Genomic DNA, 19,210 nt, shown 5'->3' on the forward strand with positions numbered 1-19,210 from the left:
AATATTTACAAAGAGGGAAGAGGAAAGTTAGTAATGGTAGTGAAGAGATTATGTTTAATAGCCTATCATGTACAAACACCATGAATACTACAGTACGATTAATGCTCAATGTAGTAATTATACAGTAGTCATGGAATCCCCATACTGAATATGCAAACACCAAATATCTAAAACTTAGTGCTAGGAATATAAAGTTATATAATCTAAATGAAAAACAATAAACCTTGCTAAAATACAATCATTGAAGAGCAAACTCGCAATATCTAAACTAAAATTTTGTGTTACTTTATTTCAGCTAAAGTATCTGACATTTGCCATTTGCTGTTTTTAAAGTATAATACAATACTGTATCTGTATGGTTTCTGTATTAACCTTTTCAATCCCCCCCTCTCACCAAATTATTTGGCACTTAAGCACCAGACCCTTTTTGGAGAAATTTTACCAAACTCATCTTAGCACAAAATATACAATATCAGATAAAGGATTTATTATATAGGTGAATAAACTTACTTTCTTCCAGTGATATAAAATTTTGTATATTACTGTATTTTTAAAAATGTATACACAAACAAGAGAAAAAAACCCTAGTAATTATTGGAAGTAAAATGTGTCCAGTGGCACTTAAAGGAGAAGAAATATCCAACCGTAAAATAACATCCAACGGCGCCCAAATGGTTGAATAAAAATCCTTAAATATATTAACAGTGTTATGAGCAATAATTTAGAAAAGTTATACAGTACTAAATAAACCAAACTATTTACACTAATCAAGTCTTTTACAATCCATTACTCTCAGGATTTTTTTAATAGGTTACAAACATACCAGATTAGTCTTAAAATTATTTGTAATAAAAAACTGGTATTTGACTACATTTTGCTGCTTAAAATAAAATGAGATATATTTGCTTGAGGAATATCAAATTACCTGGACTAGAATCTTGTACATTTGCAGAATCGGGTAGGGCAGATGCCCCTAGGTCACCATCATCTGAGAGGGGAAGTTCGGAAGTAAGAATAGCCGAAGCAGACGGTAGTGGTGAAGATGCTTCATCTCCAGAGCAACCATCACCTGAGCTTCTCCATTTTAATCGCTCATTGGTTTCAGAATGTTGCTCCTGTTGGCAAAAGAGCAAATAGAAATATCTTATTTACATACAATATGCATATACTACATACATATATACTGTATATATATATATATATATATATATATATATATATATATATATATATATATATATATATATATATATATATATATATATATATATATATATATATATATATATATATATATACACATATATATGTGTGTGTGTATTCATAGCATGTGCATATATAAGGAAACACCAAATAAAATACATTACAGAGTAATGTTTGAAAAACCATAGGTTTACATGATAGGTCAGTGGAATACATTAAATACAACTGCAGTAAAATTACAGTACTTTGGTGCAGTTTAGATGAAGCCTACTTACATATGAGAGGTTTTCATCACTTTCACCATACCACGAAGACTCCTTAGCCCTATATATACCTTGAATAATCTTTTGTGATCTTAGTTGTATAATGTCTTTATCATGATTTACGGAATTCAAACTCAAAAGATACTTCTTATATTTTTTCAATTTTCTGTCTACACTATATGAAAATGATCTCACAAAGTTTGATGGTTTAGGTGTACAACTAGCTTCAGTTGCAGTTTCACTTCCCGCCATCTTTTGTACAATTGATGTTTTAATTCAACACGTCGTTAATTGGTTTAACATTTTGAAAAACCAAGTAAGTTGCAATGTTCTACAAAGTGAGGCGGATTACTACTACACCACTCATTTGTGATGGCACAAATTACGTTACTTCCATTTTTATATACTGTATAAATCACATGCAAGATCTATACTGAATTTACAATCTTTCATGTACAGGCAAAGTGTAATTCAAGAGAGATTATGGCCTTCAAATAATCTCCCTAATAAAATGCCTTGATGCCATTTACAAATACTTTTCCTAGAAATGACTTAATGAAAAGTATTGTCTGACTGAAAACAGAAATGAATATGCCAAGTTAGAAAAAAAAAAACAAGTAAATTATGATTATTATACAAAAAATATTACTATATTTATTTGAAGAAAATTTCAAAGGAGTTAATTTTGGAAAATTTGGCATTTAGAGTTAACTTATCATATCAATCTATATCTCAGTCACTATCAGAGGCTTTTGATTACATAATCTTATCTAAAATTATTACAAAATAACACCAAGATATAAAGCATACTGCTATAGCAGAAAAAAGAATGAAAATATCAACAAATTAAATAGACTAATTGTAGTGCAGAATGTCCAAAAAGACTACAATTATGATTAAATCTATGGATGCATCATACTGTTATCCAGTAATAGTAAGATACTGTGTATAATACTGTATTGTTATACAGTAAGAGTAAGATATTGTGCAGTACATAAATTTTAGTAAGCAATAATATAAAAACTTGTATGAATAATATAAAATAATCCAGGTTTGCAAATATCTTTCGAAGAACATTGTACATTTTTAGGCAAAAAAATTGTTTGACAAAATTCAAATATTCACGACAACAAAATTAACACATCGCGTAATAATTACAAAAATAATGATCAAGAAAGAGAAATTAAATATATTTGATGACTTTCAGGCTGAAATAAAGAACATAAAATAATCTGTTGAAGAAATAAGTTATAAAATCATTTCTACTACTATTCTCCATGCATAAAAGCACATCCAACAACCCTTTTATTTAGCTTCTACAGTTTATTAATAGTGAAAAGAACTGTTGGTTTTGTTCTACAAACAATGCCGACTCATGCAAAAACTGCTTTGATCATGCACGCAGACTCTCACCATCTTCTCCTTCACAATGTTTTCTATCTCAGTAGCAAAGTCCGTTGTGGTCCCCTCTGCAGCCTTCAGGGATAGACTCGACGACTGTAGGAAAATACATTTACCCTATGAGGATAGCTCTAGATTCCATCACCACATAAAACCAAATTCACTGGAGTCAGACCAAAGAACAGTACTTTCACCTTAAATATAACCTTCACCATAACAGGCACTATCCAAAATAAAACCAAGGCAAAGTCTGGACCAATATCAGAATAATAAGAAAATTTACCCTCCATATACAGCAATTTACCCTTGAATATAACAAACCTTGGCAAATATAGTTTTGTTTTAGTTTTTAAGTATGGACGTACGGTACAATTGTTCATTTGTATTCATGTACAATATATAAATGTTTTGTGTTTAAAATAGTATAGCTGCAGTTAATGTACACATGCAGGAGCTTTGCAATAAAACATGCAGTATTAAATCCATGAATTGTTTATCATTATCCTTTTTAGATTGTATGTCTAAATACAGTAAATATCATTAAACCACTTTGCCCCAATTTACAGATTCTGAAAAACTATTCAACGTGATCCTAGAAAGTTACTGTAATTTTTCCGATATAATAATTCTGAATTTTCTGTCTATAGCAATTTTCCAGATTCTCCCTTCTCATTTAGATTTTTTTATGCTAAAAATTAAACTACCCAAGTATGGAAATGTACGAGAAATATAGTAATTTCATTCTGAGCGTGAAAAAATATATACTTATTGGTCGTATTCTCTGAATAATACAGTTACCATATTTTCATCCTAATTTTTTTCTACATAAGGTTATTCTCTTTATGGGAGTTCTCACTTTATTCTGTGGTTTTTCTGCTTAAAAATTATATATATCTTTATAAGACAATACTGTATATTTTCATATTTATTGTAGGATTCTAATTTAATGGATTGTATCAATATTTTTACAAGTACTTTTAGCTAACTAATTTCTTTTGTATCTACTGTGAACACATTTAACTTTTTCATGATATTCTGAAGGATAAAAAGACTAACCTTTCAAAAGCAGGATACTAAAAAGGTTACAACCCGAAGAGCATAAATCACAAAGGTATCCAAAGCAGAATGAAGGGATTTTTTCTCTCAATTTATACTTCTTGGCAAAGATTAAAATGTCAACTTAATTAACTTTCAACATGTTTTGAAGAGACTAAAAACTAAACTACTGTCTGGTAGGTAAGGTTCCCTTATTGTAAAACTACTTGTCGAAGTATCAAAACTGACAACGATTATTTCGATTTTAGATATTTTTTCTTGATAAGAGATACTATGAAAACAAATCACACGAATAGATGGAAAATTAGATAGCAATGAAAATGCTTTAGTCACATGCCAATAGTTTGCAGCCTTGTCATAAGTAATTATCCTATTCCATAAATGTGTACATAGATGTATAACTAATACACTAAATATCATGTTTATGAAAAGCAGTGACTTAGCTATACAGTATCCAAAATATGGAAGAATGCATACACATTACATTTGTGAATCATTTAATTATTAATTCACCTTTACCCGACAATTACAATCACTTGACCCTACCATTCAAAACTTAATTGCAAGTAAAAAGAAGCACATTGATTTCCAGATGCGGTTTGATACATCTGAGGACTTCAATGGAAGCTTTGTTTAAAAATGCAACTTCCCGCAAGTCAACCTATTTAAATAATCAGAGCAATATATTTATTTGGTTCATATTAAATATATTATATATATATATATATATATATATATATATATATATATATATATATATATATATACATATATAATTATATATACATATATAAATACATATAATTATATATACATATATAATTATATATACATATATAAATACATATGCGTATATATATATATATATATATATATATATATATATATATATATATATATATATATATGTATATAGGTATATGTATATATATGTATCTATATATATGCATATAAATACATATGTATATATATATATATATATATATATATATATGTATATATATGTATTTATATATATATAAATATAAATACATATATATATATACATATATATATATACATATATGTATTTATATATATATATATATATATATATATATATATATATATATATATATATATGTATATATATATATATAAATATATATATATTATATATATATATATATATATATATATATATATATATATATATATATATATATATATATATATATATATACATACATACATACACACATATGCATATATATATATATATATATATATATATATATATATATATATATATATATATATATAATACAAGGATGAAAATTATTATACTTACTCTATTTGGTGCATCAGGCAGTATATTATCTAAGGGTGGGTGAAGGGGTCCCCCTGAGACGGCAGTGGAGGGCCCTGACCCCCCTTGAGCAGCCGCAGCACTTATGGGTTGGTCTAACACCTTCATAGGTGGTGGTAACTCCATTTCTAAGAGCTCGCCCTCTTCGCCATTCTCAACAGACACTGATCGGCTGGTACCTGAAGCCCCAACTGCAAATTAAAGATGTTGATGAAATTATTAGTATCAAAATGATCAATGTTCAATACATAACTAAAAATATTTTTATGAATGTCTTTGGCCCCTCCTCCTTCGTTTGTTCTACAAGCATTACAAATATAATGTCTGGCCCTTTTTCAGTTTAGTCTAATATAACTAGTACAGGACAATTTAAAAAAAAAAGAGAATTGAGAAACAAATCTATATCTCCATAACATAGTTCAGCATTCAATGCAAGGATATTAAATATACAGTAAAGAATGGACAATGGAGCATAAACTAGACAATTTCCACACAGTAACTTTTTTTGTGCAATTTAGCAAAATCCTTTGGTTTTGTTTAATCTAAAATGTCTATTCTGAATCCAAATTATCGCTAACAATGTGCAAATAAATGTGTGTGTGTGTGTGTGTGTGTGTGTGTGTGTGTGTGTGTGTGTGTGTGTGTGTGTGTGAGTAAAAATTGCTCCGTGATAATCTTGAAGAGTTCGTTTTTCCGTCATCTGTTGGCTTTTCACCTGAGGTATGAAAATACTTACATTGAAAAGAAGATCTCTATATCAGTGACTGTTACATCTATTAATTAAAGCAACATTTCCTTTCAAATACAATAATCAAAAGGTTCGAATCCGTGAATGAAAAATCTCTCGAATTATCTAGTGGTGAAATCCTGTCATCCTTCAAATGAATACGAATTATGGTTTGGAAAAAAAAAAAAAGGTGAATTTCTTCCACTTCAAGCAATGAGGTTGTCCTATCCAAGAACAGCCTTCAGGTCACGTACGATTGACTCGCAGCGAGAGAGCTATTCAGGACTATCTCATTAATGACCAGAAACCCCAAATGGTGTGGGACACATGCAATTTCTGTCCAACGAAAATAAAGGTAAAAAAAAAAAAAAAAAAAAAAACATTCAGTCCGGAGATTTGCAAATAATCATATTATTTAGCCTTCAAGAATGAAAGAATACTGCTCAACGTAAATATTTGGAATTTTATTTCATCTCCAACGTAAAGAAGCAGAACAACACAGGGGTCCAATAGGGAACGACCCCGTTCCAGGTTCCTTTCATTCATTTTGCAGAATAACCTCTTCAACTTTTACTAATAGTGCAGCTTCGTGTTTTCTACCCCGAGTCGCAGGCTACAGTACCTTGGTGCTGAATGTCCCACCCTCCCGGGCTGTATAACCAAAATTACACCTACCTAATGTAAAATGGAAAGCATCTCAACATAGATAAATAAAACTATGCAAAAGAGAAATAGGTCGTTAAGAGATTACTTGAATGAATAATAATAGAATTATTATTATTATTATTATTATTATTATTATTATTATTATTGAGGAGTATAGCTGGTAAATCTCGAGTAGATGGGGTTAGGAACGAAGTAGTGAGGGTGAGAATGGGTGTAAGAAATGATTTAGCATCTGGAGTGGATATGAATGTGTTGAGCTGGTTTGGCCATGTAGAGAGAATGGAAAATGGCTGTCTGCTAAAGAAGGTGATAAATGCAAGAGTTGATGGGAGAAGTACAAGAGGAAGGCCAAGGTATGGGTGAATGGATGGAGTGAAGAAAGCTCTGGGTGATAGGAGGATAGAAGAGCGTGCTAGAAATAGGAATGAAAGGCGAGTGATTGTGACGGAGTCCCGGTAGGCCCTGCTGCTCCTTCCGATCGCCTTGGATGACCGCGGAGGTAGCAGCAGTAGGGGATTCAGCGTTACGAAGCTTCATCTGTGGTGGATAACGGGGGAGGGTGGGCTGTGGCACCCTAGCAGTACCAGCTGAACTCGGTTGAGTCCCTCATCAGGCTGGGAGGAGGGTAGAGAGAAAAGGTCCCCGATTTTTCCTTTGTTTGATGTGGGCTACCCCCCCCCCCCCAAAATTGGTATATAGATAGATAGATAGATATAGATGGAGATAGAATATTATTATTATTATTACCAGCTAAGCTACAGCCCTAATTGGAAAAGCAGGATGCTATAAGCCCAGGGGCTCCAACAGGGAAAGTAGCCAGGTGAGGAAAGGAAACAGGGAAAAATAAAATACTTGAAGAACAGTAACATTAAAAGAAATATTTTCAATACAAACTATAAAAAACTTAACAAAATAAGAGGACGAGAAATAAAGATAGAATAGTGTGCCCGAGTGTACCCTCAAGCAAGAGAAATATAACCCAAGACACTGAAGACCATGGTACAGAGGCTATGGCATTACACATGAGTAGAGAACAATGGTTTGATTTTGGAGTGTCCTTCTCCTATAAGAGATGCTTACCATAGCTAGAGAGCCTCTTCAACGCTTACCAAGAGGAAAGTAGCCACTGAACAATTATAGTGCAGTAGTTAACCCCTTGGATGAAGAGGAAGTCTTTGGTAATCTCAGTGTTGTCAGGTGTATGAAGACGGAAGAGAATCTGTTAAGAATAGGTCCGACTATTCGGTGTATGTGTAAGCAAATGGAAAGTGAACCGCAACCAGAGGGAAGGATCCAATGAAGTACTGTCTGGCCAGTCAAAAGACCCCATAACTCTCAAGTGGTAATATCTCAACGGGTGGCTGGTGCCCTAGCCAACCTCAACCTCGTACAGAGTAACAAATAAACTCTTGAAACGAAACTCGTCTTTCTGTTCGTGGAAATGCACTTTAGCACACAATTATGTGCGAATTATAGCAACTTTATACTTTCCATAACGAAAAATATTCCCTTGATAAATCTTACTCTCTGTATCAAGAATAAATAACTAATGTGAACTTAGGAAAAAATTGGCCGACTGAGGAAATAGAACGTGCTAAGGTAGTTTAAGAACCACTCTAGCGGTTGCAAGTGCTCTCACACTCAGGCAATATTGCATTCCTAACACTACCCGGGATCTCGACACATCAGGTGTACCCGTAATCTCCTCTGTGTTCATTTACTTTAACATTAATCCCGTGTGTGTCCAAGTAAACATGCTAACTCCTATATTCACTTAATACACTCATCTCCTCCGTATTCACTTCAACATGTACATTTAGTTTTGTGCTCATTTACTTGAACGAACTGTTTATTAACTTCAACATGTAATATCTTCATTATTATTTTTTTTTTACTTGAAAATGTAATTTCCTCTGTATTCAACTAATGTAATATATTATTTCCGTGTTCTTTTACACGAACATGTAACAATCTGTGTTCATTTAAAGTTGTGGCCTCCTCTGTGCTAATTTACTTAAATATGTATTTTCTGCTCATTTATCTCAACATGTTATCTCCCTTTGTGTTCATCAACATGAAAGTTTCCCCTTTTTGCCCCATAGTATATTTTTACCAAGATAATTATCGCAAACTATAGGCTATAGAGCAATCTGTCTTAAAATGAAAAGATAATTTTCCCATTGAAAGGAACCTACTTATTAAAGCACATGAGACTCTCAAAGTCAAATTACACACACCATAATTTGTAAATAATTTTGTACTATATGATCTGAAAGATCATTTATATTCCGTAAAACGTTAACTTGAGGAAACTAATGGCATATATCTTTTTTTAAAGGACACTTCACAAAAATGGATACCTAGCAAAATGAGATACCTTTTTCTTTAATTAGTTTTATAAGCCTTGTTTGTCATGAATTAATTAAATTGACAGTTTTACCCAGACTCTTTTTGAGAAATCAAGAGAAAAAACATTTTTGATAGAATCTCGATTTAATGTTGAATTTGTGCATTCCCTTCTGAAAAGTTTTTTTTTATAAAATCATGAAATATATGCAAAATTCACCCTGACGTTATTCAAACCATATTATACATCAGTGTTGTGAGCAAAAATTAAAAGGCCATTTTAAGTTTGTTTGGGTATGGTTTACTTACGCGTTAAAATTTACTGTAATAATAAAAAACATCATACGATATCAATTACGTCCTCGAAAAGTCGTTATTGACCACAATGTGGTTGGACGATGTGAACACACTCCATTGAAAAACTATTTGTCCCTCGAGTGATAACTATACACGAAGTGTTCCTCAAACAGAATTCATCTCCCTCGCTAAGAAAAAGTAAACCTCCGTTCCCCGCGGGGGAAAAATCTACATATCTACTCGTGTAACTAAGATTAACGGGCAATGACAATATAAGCACTATAGTAGATCTAAGGAAAATATTCACCTAATCTCATGTACTTCGTGACTGAAATAACGCAACTATAAACAACTATCGTATGCAGGAAGAGTTGGTTGTAAGCAGATGACGTTTTGAGAAATCTACATTTAGTTTTTCCATTTTCCAGCCCGTGACCAGACTCTCACCCTGGGTATCATAAGTATGCAAAAAGGTTCCTTGGTCCGAGCTTTGCAACGGCATGAAACCTCCTCAAGGTCAGCAGGACTGGTCACTTCGACCCTTATATCTATTAAGGTTATTCTGTATGTCTGGATACACTAATGTATGAGTAAACAAATAGTTGACGTCTAATGTTTACTATAAAATCTAGACAGATTTTTCGAAGGAATGCCTAAAGTCTTCTATAGAACCACATTTAACTACGAAGTCTAAAATTTCTCCAATCTAAACAAGTGTCTTACAAGGTTGACATAATCCGTAATGTACGGGTTATTATTATTATTATTATTATTATTATTATTATTATTATTATTATTATTATTATTGTTACTTGCTAGGCTACAACCCTAGTTGGAAAAGCAGAATGCTATAAGCCCAGGGGCTCCAACAAGGGAAATAGCCAAGTGAGGAAAGGAAACAAGGAAAAATAAAATATCTTACGAACAGTAACAACATTGAAGTAAAGATTTCTTAAATAAACTATAAAAATTTTAACAAAACCAGAGGAAGAAAAATAAGATAGAATAGTCTGCCCGAGTGTACCCTCAAGCAAGAGATATCTAACCCAAGACAGTGGAAGACCATGGTACAGAGGTTATGGCACTACCCAAGACTAGAGAACAATGGTTTGATTTTAGAGTGTCCTTCTCCTAGAAGAGCTGCTGACCATAGCTAAAGAGTCTCTTCTATCCATACCAAGAGAAAGTAGCTACTGAGCAATTACAGTGCTGTAGTTAACCCCTTGGGTGAAGAAGAATTGTTTGGTAATCTCAGTGTTGTTAGGTGTATGAGGACAGAGGAGAATCTGTAAAGAATAGGCCAGACTATTCAGTGTATGTGTAGACAAAAGGAAAGTGATCCGTAACCAAAAAGAAGGATCCAATGTAGTACTGTCTGGCCAGTCAAAAAGACCCCATAACTCTCTAGCGGTAGTATCTCAACAGGTGGCTGGTGCCATGGACAAGCTACTACCCACATTATTTGTATTTCAAATATTTAAGAATACCAAATGCCACAATTTATCATCATTATTCAATAGAGATTCTTTCATTTGTTAGCCAACACATTTGAATATAATAAAAATGTTTACAAACAAAGCTCAGAATAGATGGGGTCGGGAGGTGAAGGTGGACGGGAAATATGAAACCTCAAAAAGGAGAACAAGGAACCCAACACTTTTTAGGGAGACCCACTTCAAGGACCCGGGGTGGGACGGGGAGTGGTGTTGGATAATTCTACTACGGAATATTCTAAGGAAGTTTTTGTGCTCCTTCCTCAACATTCTATTTTTTGTAGGATAGGCCACCTAACATAAGACAAATTTGTGGTCAGCCTTTAAAAAGACTACTGTAAATACAAATGTATTCACATAATTAATCTGCCAATTTTCCAAAACGTTTCCGTTTAGTCTCTGCATTACTTATAGTAGATCCTGTAGTTTTAAAAGGACCCTTAAAGCTATGGCGTATCTGTTTAAAATGAAAATCCTCCCAATCCTGCTTTGTATATTTAGGAAACAAGTATGAAAGTGACAAGGGCGGAGGATAAAATTCAAATAAAAGTCCAGTGGAGATGTAAAAGATGAGGATGCATGACCCAAATAAAGCCAGTTCCACGACCCCAAGACCAGTGACAACGATCTGCAGGCCAAAGAGCACGCTTAATAAATATACAGAAACAACCGCGCTTTCTGTGGGAGATGAGTAACAGCTGCGTGTTTGCCTTTTAAGTGAACGTAAGAGAATTATTTAAGACTAATATTTTAGATCTTTTGCAACTAAAGTTCTAATAAATATTATATATATATATATATATATATATATATATATATATATATATATATATATATATATATATATATATATTTATATATGTGTGTGTATGTGAGTGTGAGTGTGTGTGTGTGTGTGTGTGTGTGTGTGTGTGTGTGTTTGTGTTCGTTTTATTGATAGATCTGTATTATTGACAATTTTCTTTTACGTAAGTTCTAATAATATCTTGCCCATACATCAAGAAAAAAATATGAATCCTTTCCTAATTTGGACAAAGGTTTTCTTTATTCGATGTGTTTGGCGAAAGATCGCACGCAAGTCGTTTCCTATCTTACTTTATGATGGGAATCAGGCTTGTGTATGGAGAAGCGTGATGATAAGATTAGGCAATATTTTATTAATGCTGAATAACTGAATATAAACTTTAAAAGTAAAATATCAGGTAATTACTTTGATACATTTTTCTTCCTCATACTCGTGCGTTTGGATTTAATGTTTTATCTACATCAGTCTTACTGGCCAAAGTTTGTCGAAATATAACAATACCATGTTTTACAGTCACCTTTCTTTTCTTGAGAAGCGTTCACGGGAGAGAAGGCAATGTGATTTTATGTTTTCTCAAGCTATAAAAAACATATCGTAGAATTCAAAACGTTTTAACCATCACAAGAATTCGCACTCATGATCTCACCCGTAATAAAAAGAAGCAAAAATTATCAGCATGATAGTTTTTTCTTCTACGTTGTGTCTATGGTTCCCTGTTTTCCTCATCTTTCCTGTCTTGTTGCTCCCCTCCTGACAGCATCAGTACCAAAATTCCTCATTCCACGTCTTCTCCCATCTCATGAAGAGAACCCACCAATTGACGTTCCTTGCCATAAATAAATCACGCGCATCTTGATTCTATTTACACACGTCAGTTTCCTTGACGAGGAAGACAGGTGACGCCCGATTCGTAGCGACATGAAATTTGTACCTTCATTTGCAAAAGATGAAAAGACAGTTCTTATGCACAATGGCTACTGAGACCGAGTGATTTCTATTCACTCCATAACTTTAATGACAATGAAAAAACTTACTGGGATTGAACTACGTTTCTGCTCTCGTCAAATGAAATTAACTTTGCATCGATTACTCATTTTCTTCGTACATTCTTTTACTATTAATTGCCACAGAGGCAATTGAGGGCCCGATAGCTTAATTTAATTGATTAAGCATCTACAAGTACAGTACATGATTATATCAACAGGACTGGAACTTTAAATCTGGGTTCTCTGGTTTTCCATTTCAAATGACTTTTCAAAATATTACTATGGTGGTCTAAAGAGCTTTGCACAGGTTGTGTATATGCATGCTACTCTGTCTGCTAGTGTAATCATAAATACATCCATACGGAATTACGTATAAAAAACAATACATTAAATATCCTTCTTATATAAATGTTTGCATTAAAAGCTGCTTTCGTTAATAATGCATTAAACAATCACGAATACTATAGTCGTAGCACTGTAATAATCTTCATGATCAGACTATTACGAGTGATTGAAAAAAAAAAGGTCTTTTTTTACTTAAAAGCAGTGATGAATCGTGTGCCTAACATGGCAGCTTCTTATACGAAAGAAGTAATGTTCAGTTACCGTGGAATCTACTGTACAAAGGTGTATCTTTTGATATTTACTCAGAAAGGTTGAACAATAATTTTTTTCGGTTTTATCTGCAAACTTATCGTCAAGGATGGAAGATCCAAATGCAGACAATGCTATTCAGCATCAGTACAGCGTTTCTTTATAGATATAATCAAATGAGAGGTTCATAATCTTTAGTAATAGGTATGCACTAGAAACGAAAATATAAATTAACAAATGGAAATATTTTAAGTACGAGAGGTGAACTTTCAAATTAAGCATGACAAATAAGGAATTAAAATAATCTTCAAGAGTATACTCGGAAGACAACTCTAGATCCGTAGAAATATATAATGGCAACAAACTTAATGATATATATATACATACATATATATATGTATATATATATATATATATATATATATATATATATATATGTGTGTGTGTGTGTGTGTGTGTGTGTGTGTGTGTGTGTTTTCTATCGATACTGTGACAATCGGTATCAAGATATGAAACGAACGTAACACAACTTAATTCGAGATGAGAGAACAGACGCACAATACATGAAAAGCTATTCGGGATACACGGATGCTTCGAATATAAAGAGTTTTCGGTCCCATACAAATCAACAATTTGGTTCCATGGGAAAGTAAAGATAAGCAGCATGGGTAAAATGGTCGGATTGTGCCTGGTACTTACCTGGGTGCTGTGAGAGGGGCGGGACGCGGGCAGCATGGGGTACCACTTCCGTCTCCTCCTCCGACTGACTCTGGCCCCCGGCTTTGTTGCCCATCTCGCCTCCACCAACCTGTAAAAAAGAAACATCATCCATAAAATATACCTCAGACAGCGAATAATAATAATGCTAATTATAATCAATCATCTAGCATTCCAGTGGCCATGTAAGAAAATTTCTAAATAAATGTAATATCACGACTAAAATTCGGGATTCTGTTCCAATGGTCGTATCATCAACAAGACTTCAGTTATTATTCGACAATTGAAAAGAGACTGTCTTTGATATAGAAAAGCTTTCACTAGGAATGGAGATGAAATAATACTGATAATAATTTGGTGAAAAACGAGAAGTGGGCGTCAACATTAAGAGTTAAATCAAGGCCTATATATGAGTTAAATAAACACTTATCTGTTACACAAGCGCCTTTCTCAAACTGCGTCAATTGTATTTGTGTCTTGTTAATTTTTTTTTTCTCCTCTGTGACACCTTCTTAAAACAAACACCACACCTATTAATCCCAAAGGCGAAGGACTATGACGACTTCCCATTCGTGATGAAAAAAACATATCCCTAAGAGCTCCCAATGTTTGACGTTAAACTACAGCAATACGGTATGCTAATCTAGCATTAATACAGTATAGCGATACGTAAGTCATTCCAACAAATAACTAAGAAATGGATAAACAAGTTGCATAATGGAAGTAAGTTGGGAGTAAACATGACGGTCTGTCCTATGCATTGCAAAGAACCAGTGACAATCAATTGGTAATGTTTTTAAGAACTATTTCCCCCAAAAGCATTGAATTCCGACGGAAAATAAATTATGCAATACTGTTTCTCAACTGGAATTTGAATCCATGCTTCTTATAATCCAAAAGTTGTTAAACTCATGACAACAACTTAAGCATGACATCAAGAATAACGATAATATTTTACTGTATTTCAGCCCAGTGAGATATTTGGTTGCCCAATTCAGGTAAGTTTGTTATTGAAGCCGATATACATTAATCCTCACAAACGTGACTTGATGTTAAGCGTTTTCCTTTATAGGTTGAAATATATGATGTCAACTGAAAGACGCTATAATTTTCAAATTTACCTCCTGAAAATAGAGTGAACTATGGCTATTATAATAAATTCTGGTCCATGTAATTGGACATGTAAATATATATTCCGACAAAAACAAGAAGTCTTCACGGAAGCGTCGACTAAATCAGTTTTTATTTTTATCTTTAATACAGCTTAAAGAACACAACAATGACGCAAGTACTCAAATAACTGGATTTAAAAAAAAAAAAAAAAAAAAAAAAAAAAACTGATAAGCTGTTTACGTGTTTCCCTTCGTGTTAATCGTGTCTACTTCCGTAACGGATAAACGAAGCTTTACTCTGCACGACTCCACACTTCACATGAAAATAGAATATTTGAAATCACATCCACTGAAGTACGTATCAATAATGATTGAAAGATCTGAATTCTCATAGACAGCTTCTATGATGATTCTTAACGGCAGAATTAAACTACAATTTGCACAGGAATATGTATACACACATTTCCTTACGATGCCCGTTGATAGTTCATTTACATACACTTTACCATTGTTTATAGTCGAAATGATAATAATAATAATAATAATAATAATAATAATAATAATAATAATAATAATAATATAAATAATAATAATATTTTCATAGCTTAATTTTTTTCTCATAATCATACAATTAAGCCTTGAGAAAAAAATAAGTACCTTGCACCAAAATAACACCAAATAATATGAAGAGTTCAATTTCTCTATTTGAAATAATGGACATTTGTACATTTAGTGGTATTATCAACCTAAAAATGTCCGTTTAACATAAGCATACAACTAAATGCGAAGCAAATACAGCAATAAACCACACATATCTATTAAACTATAGTCCATTTCTTTTAGCGAGGTAGATCTGCACCGACTCGCAGCGGTGCCTTTTTGGCTCGGAAAAGTTTCCTGATCGCTGATTGGTTAGACTTATATTGTCCATTTTCCGAGCTAAAAGGGCACCGCTGCGAGTCGGTGCAAATCTGCATCGATAAAAGAAATGGACTATAGTGATGCACGTAGGATATTTTCGGTCCTAACCTCAAATATTCTCAGGACTTAATTTTCTTTCAGCCATGGATTTCTCTTCGATTAACGCGAATATTGTCATTTTGAGCATCACCAAAAACATACTTTTATTCATTGATCAAAGAATCCTAATCTAGTTCATCACTGGGATAAACAAGCGCCCAACCAAGCATTGGGAACACTACACCACCTCATCTCCTAAACAATTCACTCTGTAAATATGCCCTTGGTTCTTTGAAATGGAACACCCTGGCCTACATACTTTCGCACTCTCGGTTAGAATCGCTTAAGAGACTCTAGAAATGACGCTATAAAGGTGGTTTTAGTAATATCAAATCAATGGGAAAGGATAGATTTAATAGAGAACTTTCTCATCCGCAAACGATTACCGAGTAAACTGACATCGACTTCCAAAAACTGAACATCCAGCAAGTTTAAAAATAATGAAATAAGGTTTCAAGGAACATGAGGGCCTATGTGGCTTTGAGTTTTGATCACCAGTTTTAATCACTTCCTTGAAGTCAACTACAACAATAAATTTTCATTCAGACGAATATACGTCATCATATTGGAAAAGCCAAATTTTCAAAATATTTTTTTTTATGAATTCGTCAATAATTTTTACAATTTCCTAATTTTCGTTCATAACAGTGCGTTCTTCCAAGCACTTTATGTACGATGAAACGACGGGTATCATTATAAAACTACTTCATGGAAGTCAGCATATCTGACGATGGAATACTGGCAAAACATTACTGTCGTGTCTACCAATACCGAGAAACAAAATATAGACAATTCTTTATTGGATAACAAAAAGACGCAAACTGCCTTCAGGAGAGGACTGTTGATGATGAGAAGGTTCTTAGTAAAAGAGGGAAAGGCAGGCAAGAAATTTATTATGTATGTATATGTATGTATGTATATATATATATATATATATATATATATATATATATATATATATATATATATATATATATATATATATAAACCTATATATAAATACATATATATATAAACACACACACACACACACACACACACACACATATATATATATATATATATATATATATATATATATATATATATATATATATATATATATATATATATATATACATACACACACAAATATTACAAACATACATGTGAGAGACGGAATTGAAAATACCTAGAAAGGGGAGAAAGTGAACTGGAATTAATCAGTTATACTATAACTAAGGATGTTCCAGGTAGGAGGAGGAGGAGGAGGGAGACACCAAAGAGAAGGTGGATGGATGGAGGAGAAAGATCTTACAGTGGAGGACATCGGAGACAGAAGAAATTGGAAACGGCTTTCAAGAAATAGCGACCCTGCATAGCGGGAAAAGCTTTAGTCGAAGAAGAAGAGTACTTTAACTAAGGTCTCTGTGACTGGGACTAAATCACCTATTCCGGTTTACTTGTTGCATAGTTCGTGTTCAATAATTTAACTTCAAAGAATCTCAGGTTGTACCTTTATAGATCTTCCTTTGGAATACATACACCAAAACCTGGTCATCCTTGTCAGCTAGGGATGGGGGCTTTTGGAGAGCTTAAGGGTCTACCTACGGAGTCATCAGCAGCCATTGCCTGGGCCACCCTGGTCTTATTGTTATTATTATTATTATGTATATTTGGTCATTCTGTTGGACTTTGTTCTGTCCCTTACCTATGCCATTCATGTGTGACACTCATAGCTTAAAAAGATTTTTCTTTTTTTTTTTTAAACTTCCGAGTGCATAATTGCGGCCACACACTGTAGCAACAAAAAGTCAAAAGAAAATCTGATAATAACCGAGAATAAGAAAATATTAGATTTATTAGAGAATAATATATATACTCGTGTATATATATATATATATATATATATATATATATATATATATATATATATATATATATATATATATATATATATATATATATATATATGACTGTTCTCCATGCATGTTTGAATGGCTAAAAGTATACTGTACAATAGACTAAAGGAACTCGCACGAGCTAGTAAGACTTTTATATGGTGACACACCATGCTAATAAAGATATGTTGTTTGTTTTGAGAATAAATGGGTAATGAGTTCGTGAGTCTGAACGCTGAAATATAAAATTGCCATCTGAACACAGAGAAAAAGCGCTAACAGTATTACGGTACTTGGGGAGGTCTGACTAAAGGTGAAAGAAAAGGAGGCCTCACTAGTAACATTTTCATGGTTGAAGAATGAATTTTATAAGACCGGTATAATACTTTACAGTAAATTCTAAATAAAGCTCCTTTTGCAGGGGCTTAAGAAAATACTTGAGAGCACCGATCACATCACAGCGCAGATAAACCACTAATTTTTTCTTTTATCGTTATGTTGAACAACTGTACTCGAGTGTTAAAATTGAATGCTAGCGCCATAAAGTATTTTCTGTTCTATTTACAATATAATTTCTATTTTATCTTCGCTCCCAACCTCCACTCTACCATCTACCTTTAAAAACTATTCTTAACGACATTTTAGTTTTACTACACGTGAATTATATACTGCTTTGTTGAATTCACATCAAATGTATTAGATTTCTTTTCTCCTCTATATTCTACAGTACCCTTTTTCAACTCCCAACTTATCCGTCGCGATAGATACTTGGATATCTTCAGGAAAATTAATATATAAATCTGCGCTAAAACTTTGCACTAATGTTTCCACAATAACTTATCATCTAGATACAATTAACGGCGGTGAATAAATGTTTTGATGTTTTCTACAGCATATACAAATAATTTGTAAAGAATGACGTCTTCAGCCAAGTTCTTTCTACTGCATGAGGCTAGAACAGTTGGTAATACAAGTAGATGAGAAAATGTGACATATTGAACTATGGAAAAGGAAATGCTAACTGTGAATGTACAGTTAGACAAGAATTCCTGTTACACCTCGCTCTGAATAAGTGTACCCAGCCACACCCCTACTGCTTGGCGAGTTCCTGTGTTTAGCCCCGCCCACCACCTCTGCCATCTCAAGCTACACTATCTGTTTGGTTACATACCGCGAAGTAAGGGTGTGTCAGGGACTCCTGTACCCAACTTTTATAGCCATGTCGAGTCTATATAAGGTAGAGTTAATATGAAGAAAATAAACAACGCACCACTTGCTTAAAACAGCTGTTTATTA

At 33.1% G+C, this 19,210-nt stretch overlaps 1 protein-coding gene across 1 annotated transcript in view; it reads right to left on the reverse strand.

Annotated features, from left to right (window-relative positions):
- Positions 1-19,210, reverse strand: part of trio (trio Rho guanine nucleotide exchange factor) — a 979,236-nt gene that overhangs the window by 170,688 nt on the left and 789,338 nt on the right. The window contains exons 29-31 of the mRNA XM_068383253.1: positions 5,254-5,462; positions 2,880-2,963; positions 926-1,115 (exon numbers count right to left, since the gene is read on the reverse strand). Of these exons, the coding sequence (XP_068239354.1) occupies positions 926-1,115; positions 2,880-2,963; positions 5,254-5,462 (483 nt within the window). The remainder of the gene's footprint in view (positions 1-925; positions 1,116-2,879; positions 2,964-5,253; positions 5,463-19,210) is intronic.

Source organism: Palaemon carinicauda, chromosome 11 (assembly GCF_036898095.1).
Source record: "Palaemon carinicauda isolate YSFRI2023 chromosome 11, ASM3689809v2, whole genome shotgun sequence".
Classification (NCBI taxonomy): domain Eukaryota; kingdom Metazoa; phylum Arthropoda; class Malacostraca; order Decapoda; family Palaemonidae; genus Palaemon; species Palaemon carinicauda.